The sequence below is a fragment of the Crotalus tigris genome, unplaced genomic scaffold, assembly GCF_016545835.1.
Source record: "Crotalus tigris isolate CLP2741 ecotype Arizona unplaced genomic scaffold, ASM1654583v1 scf7180000018395.510130, whole genome shotgun sequence".
NCBI lineage: Eukaryota > Metazoa > Chordata > Lepidosauria > Squamata > Viperidae > Crotalus > Crotalus tigris.
In genome coordinates this window covers 93,701-110,872 of record NW_024096979.1, presented here as the reverse complement: position 1 = coordinate 110,872, position 17,172 = coordinate 93,701, and the positions used below count along the sequence as shown (strand labels likewise).

The window sequence follows — 17,172 nt, the reverse complement described above, 5'->3', positions numbered from 1 at the left end:
CAATCACATCCCCAACATCAGCCATTGTGCAGCTAATGACACACACACAGAATCCATACAATATACTCATAGCATCATTTCATGACGTAGCAATACTTCACAATGTCAGCCATTTTGCAGTGAACATATGAGCCATTTGCTGACCAGCCCCGACCACAATGACATTACCATTCACAATACCCACAAATTAGATTATATGCTAGTCAAAATCATATTTTTTTAAAACATCCTTCAGCTCTTTCAGTCTTGTGCTAGTTAGTACATATAGCCAGCCTAGGCACATGCATGCAGTTTTAATAGTGAATCAGCTCCACAGGGATTAAACAGGAAGGAAGGAAGGCAGGCAGGCAGGCATAGTTCTTTCTGCAATGAACTTGATTTAAAGGACATGACCATAAATCTAGGTCAGACTGACCCTTCCCAAAGATCTACTTCCAATAATTGAATCACAGGTTGAAGTTTATAGGGGAGGGTGACCATGTGGTAGAACAACAAATATTAGCTATTGATTTGAAAGTATATATAGAATGGCAAAGCTCTGTCAGAACCTTGCTCTCTTTAGTATAGCTCCAGTTGGTGTCTTCTCTGCTTCCGCAAAAATTTCCAAAATGCGTCTTTTAATTTCCTTTTTCATTGGGATACAGATGCTTCTCTCAATGGTTGCCTCTTCCCCTGTTCCCTTTGTTCACCCATCATGCAATTCTTTGGAGGTAAAGGCAGCTGCAGAAGCGGCCGTTGACAAACTCAATGCAGATCGGAAAGAAGGCTACATTCTTGGCCTCCTGCGCATTTTTGATGCCCGTGAACTCACCCGGGTAAGTTCTACTCCTTTTTTCTTCTTTTTTCTTTTTTCCTTCTACTCAGCACCAATCATTCTGTTGCTCAATCATGGTAGCACTAATGTATCTAGGCAGGGAGAAAAAATCTACAAAATCACTTGATAGCACTCAGAGGATACAAGTAGCTACCATGCTATCCTTGAGTCTACTGGTCATCCAGAATCCTGCTAGCTTAATCCTAATAAAATAAGGGTAAGGAGTATAGAGGAAGCCACTGTTTCTCCTGAATACTAAGAGTATTAGGCAGAGCGTAGCAACTCTACTTGCTAAATATCTATGGAGATTCTCAGTCATCCAGGTCATGGTTGTCCCAAAGGTGCTTTTTCAAAAGACAACAGGATTTTGTTCAAAACCGAAGAAGCCTCTTGGATGAGAAGTGAAACATTTTCAAGGAAAAACAAACTCCAATCACCCTGGTGACCAATGGATAATCACTTATTACTAGGATTAAAATAAATATTTTGTACCATGTGCCTTCTAAATGTCTTGGCATACAGGTAGTCTTCAATTTACGATCATAATTCAGCCCAAAATTTCTGCTGCTAAGTCAGACATTTGGTAATGTCTTGGGTTTTGCCCCATTTTTTTTTTTTTTTTTTTTTTTATTGAAAATTTTTACATTTTACAAAAACAAATCCCCTTCCCATACCCCCCCCTACCTCACCCCCCCCCCCTTCCCAAGCTCCCAAACCCTCCCCTGGACTTCCCAGAGCTGAGTACAGGCTTAATTAAAAAAAAAAAAAAAACTTAAAACACTTTTAAAACCTAAACAAATTTAAATACAATCATCATTCTATATAAGCTCCCTCCAAAAACACAAATTTAAACATTACTTTCTTTGAATATCTATATCTATAATATAAAATCTAATTTCTCCCTCTTTCTTTATCCTAAAACGAAAAAATAAACATACAAATCTTTGTTATACCATTAAAGCTAAATACTCTTAAAGAACTTAAGGTAAGTACATATTTCCTTCAATCTTCATAATCTTCTCTCCTATCCAAAAAGAAAAAAAAAAAAAAAAAAAAAACAAAAACTTAAAAAACCTATAAGTCCTAAACAAATCTAAGCACATTTAATTAAACAAATTATTTTGTCTTAAAAATATTAATAATAATATTTAAAAACTAAAAACACTTTTAAATCCTAAACAAATCTAAATACAATCATCACTCTATATAAACTCCCTCCAAAACCACAAATTTTTAAAATTTAAAACATTAGAATCCACTCACTAAAATAAGCAAATTATAATCCCTTCAAAACACAAATTTAAACAATATTATCATTAAAGGTTCAAAACTTAAAACAACAAAGTTAATAAACACCTTAAACATTTCAATCTTCACCAATAACTAATTCCATCCGTAAAAAACTACATCCTTATCAATCTCAATTATATTAGTATTATTAATTATTCACATTCCAGTTTTTTCCATTCTCCATTCTTCCATTCTTCCATTTCCCTTCTCCATTCTTGTATCAAACTCGTAAGAAATGCTGCAAGTTCTGCCTTAGGAGACTGCTCCAAAATTCCTGAATCTCCCATCGACTCCGAAGCCAATAAGGGTTCCTTAAATTCCTCCTTGTATTGATCTTTACAATTGTAAGTTGTACAAGTTATCCTCTGCCCGTTCCTCTCTTGTTGATGCCCCTCAGAATGAGATTTCCCAGTTTCCATTTCAGGCAACAATTCCACCCTTAAAGATTGCTCCAAAGACTTTGTAGGTCTAACATCTCCCAGAGATTCAGAAACCACTAAATATGAAACTTCCTTAACCTTCTTCTGTTGCTGCTTTTCTTTGGGCTTATATACTGCACAAGTTGTCTTCTGCTCCTCAACCTGGACTTGTTGAGGCCTCTCACACAAAGATTCTCCAGTTTTCATAAATATAGGCTCTTCAAACGGTGATTCTACATTCTTTTCTTCCAAAGCTTTAAACTTAATTGATGGCGATGCACATACCCCCAGGACCGAAGTATAAAAATCTTTTGCTTGAGAAACAGTATTAAGTCTATAACATGTCCCCAGGTAATTCACCACCATTCCAATCGGAACATCCCATCTGAATGACATTTTTCTCTTTTTAAGTTCATTTGCTAAAAAAGCAAACTCCTTTCTTCTTCTTAAAATTTTAGATGGGATCTCTTTAAAAATTATAACATCTTGTGAAGCAAATTGAAATCTCTTCTTATAATAGGCTTGCACAATTTCATTGCGTAAAGATCTTTTACCAAAGTAAATTACCACATCTCTTGGCAGATTCTTCTGTGCTGCCACCACAGAGTTAACCCTAACTAATTTTTCAATTTCACTAAGTATTCCCTCTTTTTCTTTATTCAAAATCAATGCAAAGTCCTTTGCAACCATCTCCTTCAGATCTCCTTGCAAAGACTCTCCCAGGCCTCTAATTCTTTAGGCATATTCCATTTGTCCATATTGAAGCATAAGAATCTCATTTTCCATTTCTTTTTCCATACTTTCAATTTTCCCCTCCATTATGTCCACTTTTTCAGCTACCTCTTCCACATGGGAGTTAACCTTTTCAAGAACAGAAGCAACACCTTCTAAAGCCAAAACAAAATCTTGTCTCAAGATCTTATTGTTTTCCTCTAAAATCTTTTTCATTTCTGCCCTAATTTGAATTATAACATCTCCCATCATGTCTTGCAAGTCATTCATAGTTATTAGCTGACCCCCAGAAGAGGGTGAAACTGTTGATTTAGAAGCTGTAGAAATCCCTGGACGCTTTGGAGCCATCTTAAAGAAAAACCTTTAGTCCTTCTTAAGAAATTATAAAAATTCCTTCAAAAATCATAACTCCCTCCAAAGAAGGTCATTATAATAAAAAGAAAAAAGGGAAAAAAAGGAAGAGAAAAAGAATTAAAAAAAAGTTTTACTCCTTCTTAAAAATTACAAAAAATTAAACAAAAAAAAAGTCCTTCAAAAAAGGGTCATTACAATAAAAAAAAATGGAGTTCAAAGGAAAAAAAAAGGGAGAAGAAAAAAAAAAATAATAATTAAATAAAAAAAGTCCGTTCCAAAAAAAATACTTAGAGATACCAAAAACAACCATTCCAATCATAAGGAAATAAAAAGAGAAAGGGAAAGGAAAGAAAGAAAAACACAAAAAAGCCTGCCGGTCAGCATTCTAACTTCCAGAAAAAAAAAACACCGAGGAGTTTGCCGATCGCCATTTTACTTTCCCTTTCAACAAAGAAAAAAAATAAAAAGAGAGAATACAAATAGAAACAAATCTTAAAACTTAAAATCCAAATAAGTCAAAGAAAGCAAAAACTAAATCCTCTACTCAGCTCTGTCCATTTAAAAAAAAAAAACTCACCAGTTCTCTTTAAGCACGGAGGTGTTTGCAGCGGCTCGTTTTGTCCCTGAGGACAAAAACAGCTGGGAAGCGGAGACAAGTCTGAACTCCGTGGGAGCACTCCTTTCACCCCCCCAAAAAAAAAAAACTTGGGGGGTGCGAAAGAGGCTCTACCACTATTCAGACCCTCTCTACCCCCCCCCTTTGCCCGGGAGGGGGATTTTGAACCGCTGAACAGCTGGTGTCTGCTGTTCATAGCGGTTCTTACACTTACCCAGGAGGACGGCTACAAAGTAGCCGCCATCACGCACGCAAAATCCACCGGAAGTTCCGGGTTTTGCCCCATTTTTATGATTTTTCTTGCCACATTTGGTAAGTGAATCACTATAATTGTTAAGTTACCAACATGGTTGTTACGTGAATCTGGCTCCCCCGTTGACTTTGCTTATCGGAAGGCAAATTGCAAATTGCAAAAAGGCAATCACAAGACCCAGATCACTTAACAACTGCAGTGATTCACTTAACAACCAGGGCAAAAAAGGCCATAAAGCTGAGCAAGGCTCACTTAATAACCGCCTTGCTTAGCAATGGAAATTCTGGTCCTAATTGTGGTGGTAAATTGAGGACTAACTATACAGAAAAGACATCAGTCTTGCATCGCAAAGGCCACCACAACTTCGCTTCCATTACTTGGCTTCTTGACATCATGTGCAAATGGGTTGGCCTCCTAATTTTTTCTGAATGTTGATTTGAAGTTTAATGTATTTCCATGTAAAGTGCTTTAAGGTGATGGACAGCCTGCCTTGACTTTTCAAGAGTTTTTCTTTATTTGTCCCTAACAGTTTGGTAGTTCTCTTTTCTACCTCACCTTGGATATGTTAGAAACCGATTGCTATGTCCTGACTAAGAAACCATGGAAAGAATGCAAGATTAGAAATCTATACGAGACAGTAAGTAACCAATCTACTACAGTAAAAGAACTACCAACGAGGATTAGAAGGAAATCACATCAGACTTTTGAATAGTTTGTCCCATGACTCTTGCACTTGGGAAAGGTTTCCTAATAACAGAATAACAGCATAGAAGGGACCTTAGAGGTCTAATCCCTGCTCAAGCAGTAGACTCTTTAGTATTCTGGGCCAATGGCTGTCCAATCTCTTTTTGAAAACTTCCAGTGATGGAACACCCACAACTTTTAGAGGCAAGAATTAATTGTTCTATCAGGAAATTCCTCCTTCTTTTAGGTCAGTGGTTCTCAACCTTTTCAATGCCGCGACCCCCAACCGGTCGTAAGTCGAGGACTACTCAACTGGTGCAGCACCGTTTGCAGACTGGGACTTTTGGCGGGCTCAGCAGGGCAGAGACAGTCTGGACAATTCCTATTGGGTTTTGAAAGCCAATAGAATTAGACTCTATTCAAGAGAGTCTATTGTATTGGCTTTCAAAAGCCAATAGAATAAAAGGGAGTAGCACAGCTAAGGAAAAGGGGGAAAAAATGGCGGACTGCGTTGTTTGGTGACCCCCGTGAAATGGGGTCCCGACCCACAGGTTGAGAACCACTGTTTTAGGTTGTATCTCTCTTTAATGGTCTTTCACCCATTACTGCTTGTTCTGCCTTTGGAGAATAAGTTGACCCTCTTGTGGCAGCCTCTCAAATATTGGAAGACTGCTGTCATGTCACCTTTTCATTAAACTAGACATACCCAATTCCTGCAGCCGTTCTTCATATGTTTCAGCCTTCAGTCCCTTAATCATCTTTGTTGCTCTGCTCTGCATTCTTCTTAAGAGTCTCAACATCTTTTTTTTTTTATATCGTGGTGCCCAAAACTGGATGCAATATTCCAAATGTGGTCTTACCAAAGCATTACAAAGTGGTACTAATATTGCACTAATATTCAATCTGAATCTGCCCTTCTGAAACTTAAAGCAGTTCTTCCATGTCCTGCAGCCTGGAGAAAAAGAAGCAGTTTTTGTCCTTCTTCTAAGCGATCACCTTTTTGGTACTAAAGGTAGTCCTTGCCCCTTCCCCTCCAGTCCTTTGTAAACAAAATATTCACATCTACCTCATGGTCTTCATTTCAGTCTTCTGAGCATTCTTCTTGCCTTTTTCTGACTCTTTCCCATTTTGTCTGATTCCTCCTAAAGATATGATAAAATTCCCAGATAATACTTTTTGGCCCTTTGGCCCTTAAAATTTGGTCTAAGGCTGGAAGAAGATCAGGTGGAATTGATATCATATCTGCTAGATCGATCATCTATGCTGCACAAATGAGTTCTTCCTAATAACTCCTAATACCGACATGTCAAACACAAGGCCTGGGGGCCGGATGCGGCCCGCGAAGTGGTTTCATGTGGCCCGCGAAGCCATCCTGGAAACAGTGAGGGAACGGTCCCCACTGCCTTGGCCCTGGCCCAGGCCAGCCGGGAGCCAATGTACAATTTTGTGGTGGCCATCTATGCTGAAACGTAGTCAATCTTAGCTCCACAAGGCCTTCTGGAAACAGCGAGGAACTAGCTCCTGCCGCGTCGGCCCCGCCCTCTGGGTGCATGCTGGGGAGGTATCACCCTTTGTGAGGAGTGAAGGAATGCACCATCGCTTGGAAGTGGCCAGCAAATGGCCCTCACCTACTTTACATATCTGGCTTGATGGGCAGGCAGTGGGGCACTCTCTTCCCAGCGCCGAGAAGCTGAGCCGGGCGGCGCAAATCCAAAAAGAAGTGCAACAACACCTAGCCCCCAGCCTGCCCGGTTTCAGTGTGGAAAATGTACAGCTTTTCATAATGTATCATGGGATCACTGGTAAAAGAAATGGGTGGCGCTAACACAAACTACCTTTTCTTGTTCCAGGTCTATGGTCAATGCAAAGTAGTAATTGTTTACAACAAGAATACAGATTATTCGTACCTGTACAGTTATCACTGTGCTTTACGCCCAGGTATGTATTTTCCACGTTTGCCTGCATGTAGATTTGCAAGAAAAATCTATCCCAGCACAGACACTTCCCAAATGCAGTTTTGCAGATTTCCTCACAGAAATTTTAGAAATAGATGCAGAAGCCCCCAAATGAAGCCTTGTTTCATTCTTCAGGGTAGCTTAGGCTACTTCTGTAGTTCCAGCTTGTGCTATTTCTCAGCCACATGTGCTTTTTGGCCCAATTTCATTTCTATATATTTTTGTGACAGATTAGTGCATTTTTCAAACACTTTTTTTCCTGTGGACACTTTCTGCCAGTGCCTTTTTTCTTTAGTATAATATATTATTTTCTACAAAACACATTGATCTGATATACAATTGTAACACCTACATTTCTGAGCAAATTTTTGAATTGCAAACTACATCATAAAACTAAAAAAAGGAAAGGAAAGGAAATTCAGATTCCCCCCCCCCCAAGTCAGGTCCAAATGACATTTTCAATCCCATTCATGGAAGGAGAGGGAGACTTTTCTGGCCTCTAAACCAAGGGTCCCCAATCCCCGGTCCGTGGACTAGCACCGGGCCGCGGCATCCCAGAAACTAGTCCACGCAAACAAGCAAAGCCCCATCCGTGGGATGCAGGCAGAACGTGAAACTATACCCCCTCCAGTACACGAAAAAAACCTATCTCCACGGAACCGGTCCCTGGTGCCCAAAAGGTTGGAGAACTCTGCTCTAAACTCCAGCCACAGCTATTGCTTAAAACTTAAAAGAGGTATATGAAATATAACACATTGTTTCTCACTGAAGATTACTTTGCTTTCTTATGTCATATTATAACATCGTAGAAATAACCTCGCAGGATACAGTTATGAGTGCAGAAGTTTGCAGAAGAAGCATACATTTTAAGAAAAGAGATATAATTGCTACGCAATTGAAGTCGGATACTTTTACTGCTTAGTTAGAGCAAAACGTGATGGCCATAATTGAACATGGTATTATGGACAAAAGTTATGGCAGTCATTAAGCGGGTCTCCATGTGCTCAGAGATGAAATAAAGTTAAAGATAAACTCCCAAACCTACTATCAGCCTTACTTACCTTGGCCATGTCTCTGAGCACTGAACACCTTGTACTTCTGGGCACTCCAGGTAGGTTGCAGTTTGGAATTACAGTTCAGGCTGCATTAACAGAGGGATAGAATCAAGATCACGTGAAGTACCACTTTACAATGCCTTGGTAAGACCACACTTGAAATACTGCACCGTTTTGGTCACCACGATGTGAAAAAAATGTTGAGACTCTAGAAAGAGTACAGAGAAGAGCAACAAAGATGATTAGGGGACTGGAGGCTAAAGCATATAAGGAACGGCTGCTGGAATTGGGTAGGTCTAGTTTAATGAAGAGAAGGACGAGGGGGGACATGATAGCAGTGTTCCAATATCTCAGGGGCTGCCCCAAACAAGAGGGAGTCAAGCTATTCTCCAAAGTGCCTGAAAGCAGGACGAGAAGCAATGGATGAAAACTAATCAAGGAGAGAAGCAACCTAGAACTAAGGAGAAACTTCCTGACAGTTAGAACAATTAACCAGTGGAACAACCTGCCTCCAGAAGAGGTGAATGCTCAAACACTGAAAGTTTTTAAGAAGAGACTGGACAGCCATTTGTCTGAAATGGTGTAGGGTTTCCTGCCTGAGCAGGGAGTTGGACTAGATGACCTCCAAGGTCCCTTCCAACTTTATTATTATTATTATTATTGTTATTGTTATTAATAATAATAATAATAATAATAATAATAATAATAATAATAATAATATCACAGCACTGGAGGATAATGGGTTTCTGGGAGCTTCATGTTTGATTATCTCAAATCTTTGGTAGTTAATATGCATTTTTTTTCTCAACATGTTTCTTGTGACCCTGTTGACTATTTGCAACAAAATGTTTGATAGTTCTGTGATCACGCCCCAATATCTTAGCAATTTCAAGAGCGCTGCATCCCTCTGAAATTTTTGACTTTCTAGAGTCAGTTAAATCTCTTTTTTGGCCCATTTTGCCTGAGGAAAAGAAGTTACCTAATAATTATGCACACCTTGATATAGGGTATTGATCTCCTTAGGCCACACCCTCACTCATTACACAAATACACATCACCTGATATGCTTAAATCCACTAAGCCAGGGGTGTCAAACTGCTGGCCTGCCGGCCAGATGCATCATGCCAAAACTGCACCCACCCCATTGCCAGCAATGGAGAAAAAGCTGTGATACATCGCGACATGTCACGTGACATTGCGAGTTTGACACCCCTGCACTAAGCATTCAAGTTTATACATCTTGGAGGTGGAAAATATGCATGAAAATGAAGATATGGTCAAAACACTCACTTGTTTATTAATTGTGCATTGGGGCTGCCCTAAACAAGAGAGAGTCTTGTTTAGGGCAGAATGTAGGAGGGCAATTGGTTGATAATTCAAGCTTTATCAACATGGCTGATTATGCCAGCTAGAGAGTGAATTATGTAAACTAGAAGTTGCTGCAAACACAATTTAAATAAAAGTTATTCAGTCTTGGTAGAGTCATTCAAGTAGACATTACTACACTGTCAAATTTGATTCTACCATAAAAGAAAAAGAAAACCAGATTGACAGCCAGTTTAGTATAGTCATTAAGGCATCAGGCTAAAAACTGGGTGACTGTGAATTCTAGTCCCACCTTGGGCACAAAGATAGCAGTCACTTTGGATCAGCCACTTTCTCTCAACTCTAGGAAGGAGCCACTTCTGAAAAAACATGCCAAGAAAATTACAGAGACTTGTCCAGGAGTCAAACATGATTAAGCAGAAAAGAAAAAAAAAAATCCAAATTGAGTTTGTTTGGGGGTTTCAAGTCTGATGCTGGTTGGAACAAGGAGCTTAATTTTCAAGCTGATCCAAGCTTTCTGTATTTCAGTTCATTTCGATGTACAAGCTCAAATTCAAATGTATTGTCTCACCTTATTAAATAACACTTTTTTTGCTTTTCTGAAGTTTCTAGTTCGGTTATTGTACGTCTTTGCCCTGACTGTCCAATGCCTAGAAATACTTCTGAAGCCGTTTTTCAGCACACAGCATTGGAATCACTGGCCAAATTCAATGCTGAAAATGAACATAATCGTTATTTTGGCCTTGATAAGGTCACCAAAGCCAGTACACAGGTAAAGTTGAAATGGGGCATTTTTCAGCAAGAAAGTTGACGCTGTATCTTTGATTTATACGAAGATTGCTACAAAAGACAAGGCTTAAGCCAGTGATGGTAAACTTTTTAGAGACTGGGTGTCCAAACTGCAACCCAAAACTCACTTATGCATCAAGTGCCAGGTGGGTGTGGCCCATTGCGTGGGTGTGGCCCATTGCGTGGGTGTGGCCCATTGCGTGGGTGTGGCCCATTGGGTGGGCGTGGCTGCGGTGGTAACGGCAGTCAATCAATTCCAACTTTTGAATCTTTTTTTTCCCGCGAGAAGTTGAAATTGACTGATTGAACTTTTTTTTTTTTTTTTGCACATGGCGGCGGAGGCCTAAAGCAAAAAGGATTTATAAAGCACAGTTGAAGACCTAGGACTGGGGCAATGGCGCACGTTCCCACAGAGAGGGCTCTGAGTGCCGCCTCTGGCACCTGTGCCATAGGTTCGCCGCCACTGGCTTAGGCTAAATTCAGAAATTAAAAACAATAATGGAAATAATCCCAGAAGAGGGTGATTGAATTCTGCATTATTGCCAAAGAAAGTGCATAGACAGATTCACAAAGTCTGCAGGAATCTGATGTAAATATGATTTTAATTTTTATCTACCAGAGGGCTTCCCAGGCGCATCCAGTTTCCCACACGGATGGGACTCTGATCTATGGACAATGTGACATTCAATGTGATTACTGAATATAAATATTCTGTTATTAATAGGAACATTTGACAACATCCTACCAGTTCTCCAGGGCCTAGTGCTGAGAATTATGGAAACTACTGGAGGGCATTAGGTTGATAAAGATTGACAGGGTACCTAAGATTAGGAGGGGCACTTCCTGCAGGCAATGTGACCCAGTCTAACTTCTTGTCTATGACTTTTTACAGTGGGTTGTTGGTCCTTCCTACTTCATGGAATACACCATCCGTGAGACTTCCTGTCCCAAAAGTACGCCTGTGTCTGACGTCACTCAGTGCCCCTTCCTCCCAGTTGAAACTGCAGTAAGTATTCATAATCTTGCATAAAACTTGAATTGGCATCATAGCTCAGTGCACTCTTTCTCAAGAACCGTTTATACAGAATCAGGTTCTTTATTTATTAATGTCAGCCAGCCTCAACGGCTGCATTTATACAACATTTAGACTGGCCTAACATGGGATTGGATAGTCTGTGGGAACATAAGAGATAATCTTAGTTTGTTGTATAAATCAAGTCATCACATTATGCCATGCTATAGTTTATTAGTTTGGCCACTGCATTGTGAAAGGCTGAATGCTTTTTCCGTCATTTTAACAAGAGGTAGATTTATTGTACAAATAACACACCATTAATATGTTAAGCTATTATAAGCAAATTTATATACCAGTGGTGGCGAACCTATGGCATGGGTGCCAGAGGCGGCACTCGGAGCCCTCTTTGTGGGCACACGTGCCGTTGCCCCAGCCTTGCCTCCCCCCGCGACCCCCTCTCCAGCAGCCCCCCTGAAGGAGACTCACTCTCGAGTGTGGCCCACATGGAGCAGCGCAGCCAAGGACATGGCAGCCAGGCAGCATAGACAAGACTCTGCCCTCATACCCCATCATGCAGTTGATGCTGCAGGGCACGGGCTGAGGGTTTGGCCACCATAGCTCTGCTGGGCTGCCTGGGCAATCTGCAGCAGGCCCTGGAGGCAGTGAGTGGTCCTGTGGGTAGACGGGGTGGGAGATGGGGGGGCAGAGCAGGGGCAGGCAGGGGGATGGAGCGGGGGCGAGGCCAGTTTTTGGGCACTCAGTCTCTAAAAGGTTCGCCATCACTGTTGTATACCATCTGTTATACTATATTTATAAGTGACAAGGATATCATTTATAGCCCTGCACATGGTTACAAATTTCAATGTTCCACTGTGTTCCTAATCACCCATGTTTCTTAACAGTAAACCAAGTAACACAGTATATTCTCTGACTTTAGGGATTGCAAATCCTATTTCTTTACCCAGGACTAAAACATTTTTCAAGCTACACTATATTTTTTCCTATCCACTCCTCCCAATTCCCATAGGGTGCTACTGTAGGGTGCCATTGCTAGTGTTTGCTGTCTTATTCTCCTTTGTTTCTCAATCTCTCAGTCTTTCTCAGTTTGTAGGAGTGAGGGGGGAACAATTACTCACTACTGGATGGCTGTAGCTGGTCTGCATCTTTAGAAGGCTGTTAGTCTCTACCAAACCATTTATGTGCAGTTTTATGCACCACTGCATTCTCCTTTAGTTCCCAACTCAAGAACCTTTCTCTCTCCACCAACATTCACATCCTGCTTCTTCATAGTTTCTTTTTTTTTAATCTCTCCACAACACAGTTGTGGACTCTTAAAGTCCCAAGGGACACAAAACTAGAAGAAAGGAAAACTCACACAAAAGCTCTTTGGTTTGGACATAAATTCTTAAATGAACACAGGAACTGGGTTCTGTGAACCTGAGGTTAGGATTCTGAAGGAAACTACCTTTTCTGAATGAAGAACAGCTGGGAAGTAGATGCTAAAATTAGTTATAATACGGATAATCCTTGACTTATGACCACAACTGACTGCAAAATTTACTCAACTGCGAAGCAAGACAATTGTTAGATGAGTTTTGACTCCTTTTATGGCCTGTCTTGTCACAGCTGTTAAGTGAACCACTGCAGTTGTTAAGTTAGTAACACAGTTGTTAAAGGAATCTGATTTTGCTTGTCAGAAGGTCACAAAATATGATCACATGACCCTAGAGCAGGGGTGTCAAACTGCCAGCCCGCGGGCCGGTTGCATCATGCAGTGGCTGCACCCACCCCAGCTCCAGCAATGCAAAAAAGGTCACGCTACGTCGCGACACGTCATGTGACGTGGCAAATTTAACACCTGTGCCCTAGAGCATTGCAACCATCAAAAATATGAACCAAGCCAAGGATCTGAATGTTGGTCAAATGACCATGGGGATCTGCAACAATCATAACTGTGAAAAACAGCCATAAGTCATTTGTTTCAATGCCATAAGTTTGAATGGTCACTAAACAAATGGTTGGATTACCTGTAAATCTATTGAAAGACAAATAAAAGATTTGTAATGTTTTTTATATATGTTTCTATTCTATTCTAAATTGCCAGAGTCATTGGAACACAAATAGAATAGAATAGAATAGAATAGAATAGAATAGAATAGAATAGAATAGAATAGAATAGAATAGAAATACTTTATTTGGCCAAGTGCGATTAGACACATAAAGAATTTGCCCCTGTTACATAAGCTATCAGTATACATGCAAAACAATAAAGTAATAATAAGCATAATAATGATACAGTGGGCAGTATATTACATACTTACATACATACATACCCGTGTTTCCCCGAGAATAAGACTGGGTCTTATTTATTTTTTTTGCCTCCAAAAGAGGCACCAGGTCTTATTTTTGGGGGATGTCTTTTATACTCACCTTCGGCACTGACAGCCCTGTCCAGCAGGTCCACTTCTTCTGAGGCCGAAGGAGCAGATTCATTCTACAGCTGCATTCCAGCCTGCATTTCACAGTCAGGCCTTTCTGGAAGGCCTATGCAGCTGAGTACCGAGTTATGGATTCAATCCATAGCTCGGTCCTCGGCTGCAGAGGTCTTGCAGAACCAAGCTATGGATTCAATCCATAGCTCAGGTTCTCGGCTTCAGTGACCTTCTGGAAAGATCTATGACTGAGAAATGCAGACCTGGCTGCAAAAGACGCCGGAGAAGAAGTGGGCCGGTGAGGAGAGGCCTGGTTGCAGGGTAAGTGGGTGCGTGGCGCATGGGACAGATCCACACCCCTACCCCCGCCCTAGCTTGATTTTTAAGTATGTGCTTCGCCCCCAAACTAGGGCTTATTTTGGGGTAGGGCTTACTTTTGGGAAAACATGATACATACATACAAGATAGATTCCACACAGAAATAGTAAAAGAGCTTAACATCTAAAGCTACTTTCAGATCTTGCTTTTATCATTCAACCTGATGACATATTTAATATGCATCCTTCCAGAGATGGGCAGAAGCACATTTCATGGTTTTCTAAGTCCAAACTAAAGTCTATTCTTAACAGGACTTTTTTCATCTCAGAACATAGTCTGTGCAATCTTTAACAACTCAAGGAGGATTGCTATTCCACTTAGTTTGTATCTGAATTCAAGCTTAGGGTTGTTGTTTTTTAATTTTTTAACCCAACCTGTGGACCATAAGATTAATTCAGTTTCAAAAGTTTGCAGAAGTCTCCAATGAATAAAAAGTAAATAACTATAGGAATATAATCATTAAAATAATAAAATTCTGATCTGGAATACCAAAATGCATTTCCTATTCTAGAAGATCTGCTTCCAGAAAATATCCATAAAATGGTTGGATCACTGCAATCTGAAAGGAAAACAGAATATTCTGATCTTCCCTAGAATATTCTGTCTCCAGTTTTACACATGGATATGGAAACACTTTTGTTCAACATGTATATGGAATTGCTGGATGGGGTTTTTAGTCGTTTTGTGGTCCAGTGTCATCAGCATTCTGCCTGGAGTTCCCCTTGTGAAGTAGATGGGTGGTTTCTAAATTTACTAAGGAAGTACATACATAAATATAATATACCCATCTGTAACTTTCAACCCCAGGCCAGTCAAGCAAAGCTGTTGAGAGGTGCCTGAGGTAATGCAAGTCAGGATTGTAAGAAACTGAATCATAGTGTGTTTCCTCAAAAATAAGACCGGGTCCTTTTTTTTTTTTTTTGCCTCCAAAAGAGGCACTAGGTCTTATTTTCGGGGTAGGTTTTACCTCACCTCCAGCACCAACAGCCTCACCCAGCCAGTCCACTTCTTCTGGGGCCAAAGTTCTGCAGCTGCATTCAGGCCTGCATTTTGCAGTCAGGCCTTTCCAGAAGGCCTAAATAGCCATAGCTCAGTTCTTGGCTACACAGGCCTTCTGGAAAGCCATGTGACTGAGAAATGCAGGCCTGGCTGCAGAAGAGGCCTCAGAAGAAGAAGTGGACCGGCGAGGAGAGGCCTGGCTGCAAGATAAGTGGGTGTGGGGCAAGCGAGGCAGTTCCACATTCCCACCCCCACCCTAGCTTAATTTTTAGGTTTGTGCCTCACCCCAAAACTAGGGCTTGTTTTTGGGATAGGGCTTATATTAGGCCTACCCCCCAAAATCAAGTTAGGGCTTATTGTTGGTGTAGGCCTTACATTTGGGGAAACACGGTAGTAGGAAACCTGGGCAGGTTAATTATTTTTTTGTTTTTTGTTGAACATTTTCTCTTTTGCTTCTCTTTTTAGAAAAGAGGTCTATGCAAAGGCTCTGTGATCATCAGTGAGATAGAAAAAAAGAAATTTGTCACTGTAAAATGTGAATTCTTCCCACCTCCGGTAAGTTCCTCAGTCATCAATCGTCTGCAGAAAACATTCATTCATTCAATTGTTGTGGAACAATTTATTTTTAAGATTCATTGACTGACACGGTTATTGTCTATGGAGATTCTCAGTCATCCAGGTTATGATTGTCCCAAAGGTGTTTTTTCAGGAGGCAATTGGCCTTTCTTGTTTTTCTTTGAAGACATTTCGTTTCTCATCCAAGAAACTTCTTCATCTTGGACTGGATGGTGGCAAATGGAAGGATTTATATTTCTTGCAAACAGTTGGCCATTTGCATTCTTTTAGTGAGTTGTTGAGGCCACCTGGAGGTTTATCTGTGTCCTCAGGGTCACCTGAGTAGTGCAAATGTGTGTGGACCCTTCTTGGTTGCAGGATGTTTTCTGCCCTGTGTCCCTTCACTGTTGAAGATAGGTACAGGCTGTTGGGGATGAGTCTGTGTTGTCTGCATCTCAAACTGAAGCACAAATGGTTCCTGTAGTCAGCAACATTTTCTGGAAATCCATTCATACTCCCGCACCATTTGAAGGGTGTTCATCCCAAAGTGCATAGCTAAATGTCTGTGGAGATTCTCAGTCAACCAGGTTGTCCCAAAGGTGCTTTTTCAGGAGGCAACTGGACTTTCTTTTCTTTGAAGATGTTTTGCTTCTCATCCAAGAAGTTTCTTCAGCTCTGACTGAATGGTGGGGAATGGAAGGATTTATATTCCTTGCAGATAGCTGGTCTATAGTCCAGATATGGCCAACCCCTAAGCCACTTTTTTGTATCTTTTGTCTTATTAGCCCTCATTTACAGATGACCAGACTCCACAATCCAAGGACAGACCTAGGCAGGAGGAACATCAGGATGATAGTGAAAGACACAGAGATCACCATGAACAGAGTGGACACCACCAGCCCCACCACCACAAACAACATGAGCAGAACCATGAACACCAGGAGCCACACCATCCTCACCCCTCAGCTGGCATCAAAGAAATACCACAAATGCCAAAGAAACCAGTAGGGCAGGTGATCTACTATCCTCCTTCGAGCAAACTGGAAGTGCAGGTGCCCAACCCGGCCTCTAACCCTACGCTCGCTTCTCCAGAACAGGATGCCACTACTCACTCAGCCAGGCCAGCTGGGCCAATCATTCCTCCCTTCCCCAGAGAGTTTTCCCAATCAGCCCAATGTCCAGGAGACATTTTAATAGAGATCCGTGGCCTTCAACTGCCTTCACGGCCACTGGCTGAAACCTCCTAAACAAAAAGTGGTGTATAACACTGAAAGCTTAATTCAGAGGAAACAGAGCAAAACCTTCTGGATGAGCAGGAAAAGAAAGGAAGTAAAAGCTCTTTCATTACCAAAAAGTATCTGGAAATGTGGATGTAGACAGTATTAATATATGTGAACATATTAGAAAATCCTTCAGATATGAAAATAAATAAAACTTGGCAATTAAGCTCTCTTAATTCCTCTGCTGCTTGGTTCAAGTTAGACATAACAGTGAAAGCCAAATGAT

General features: G+C 40.8%; 1 protein-coding gene across 1 annotated transcript; it reads left to right on the top strand.

Moving 5' to 3' along the window:
- Positions 1-538: 538 nt before the first annotated feature.
- Positions 539-17,122, top strand: LOC120311911 (fetuin-B-like). Its single transcript, XM_039351987.1, has 7 exons — positions 539-815; positions 5,008-5,115; positions 7,013-7,100; positions 10,104-10,270; positions 11,180-11,293; positions 15,577-15,666; positions 16,452-17,122. Exons 1-7 carry the CDS (start codon positions 609-611, stop codon positions 16,911-16,913), a joined length of 1,236 nt encoding a protein of 411 aa, XP_039207921.1. The 5' UTR covers positions 539-608; the 3' UTR covers positions 16,914-17,122.
- Positions 17,123-17,172: the final 50 nt, after the last annotated feature.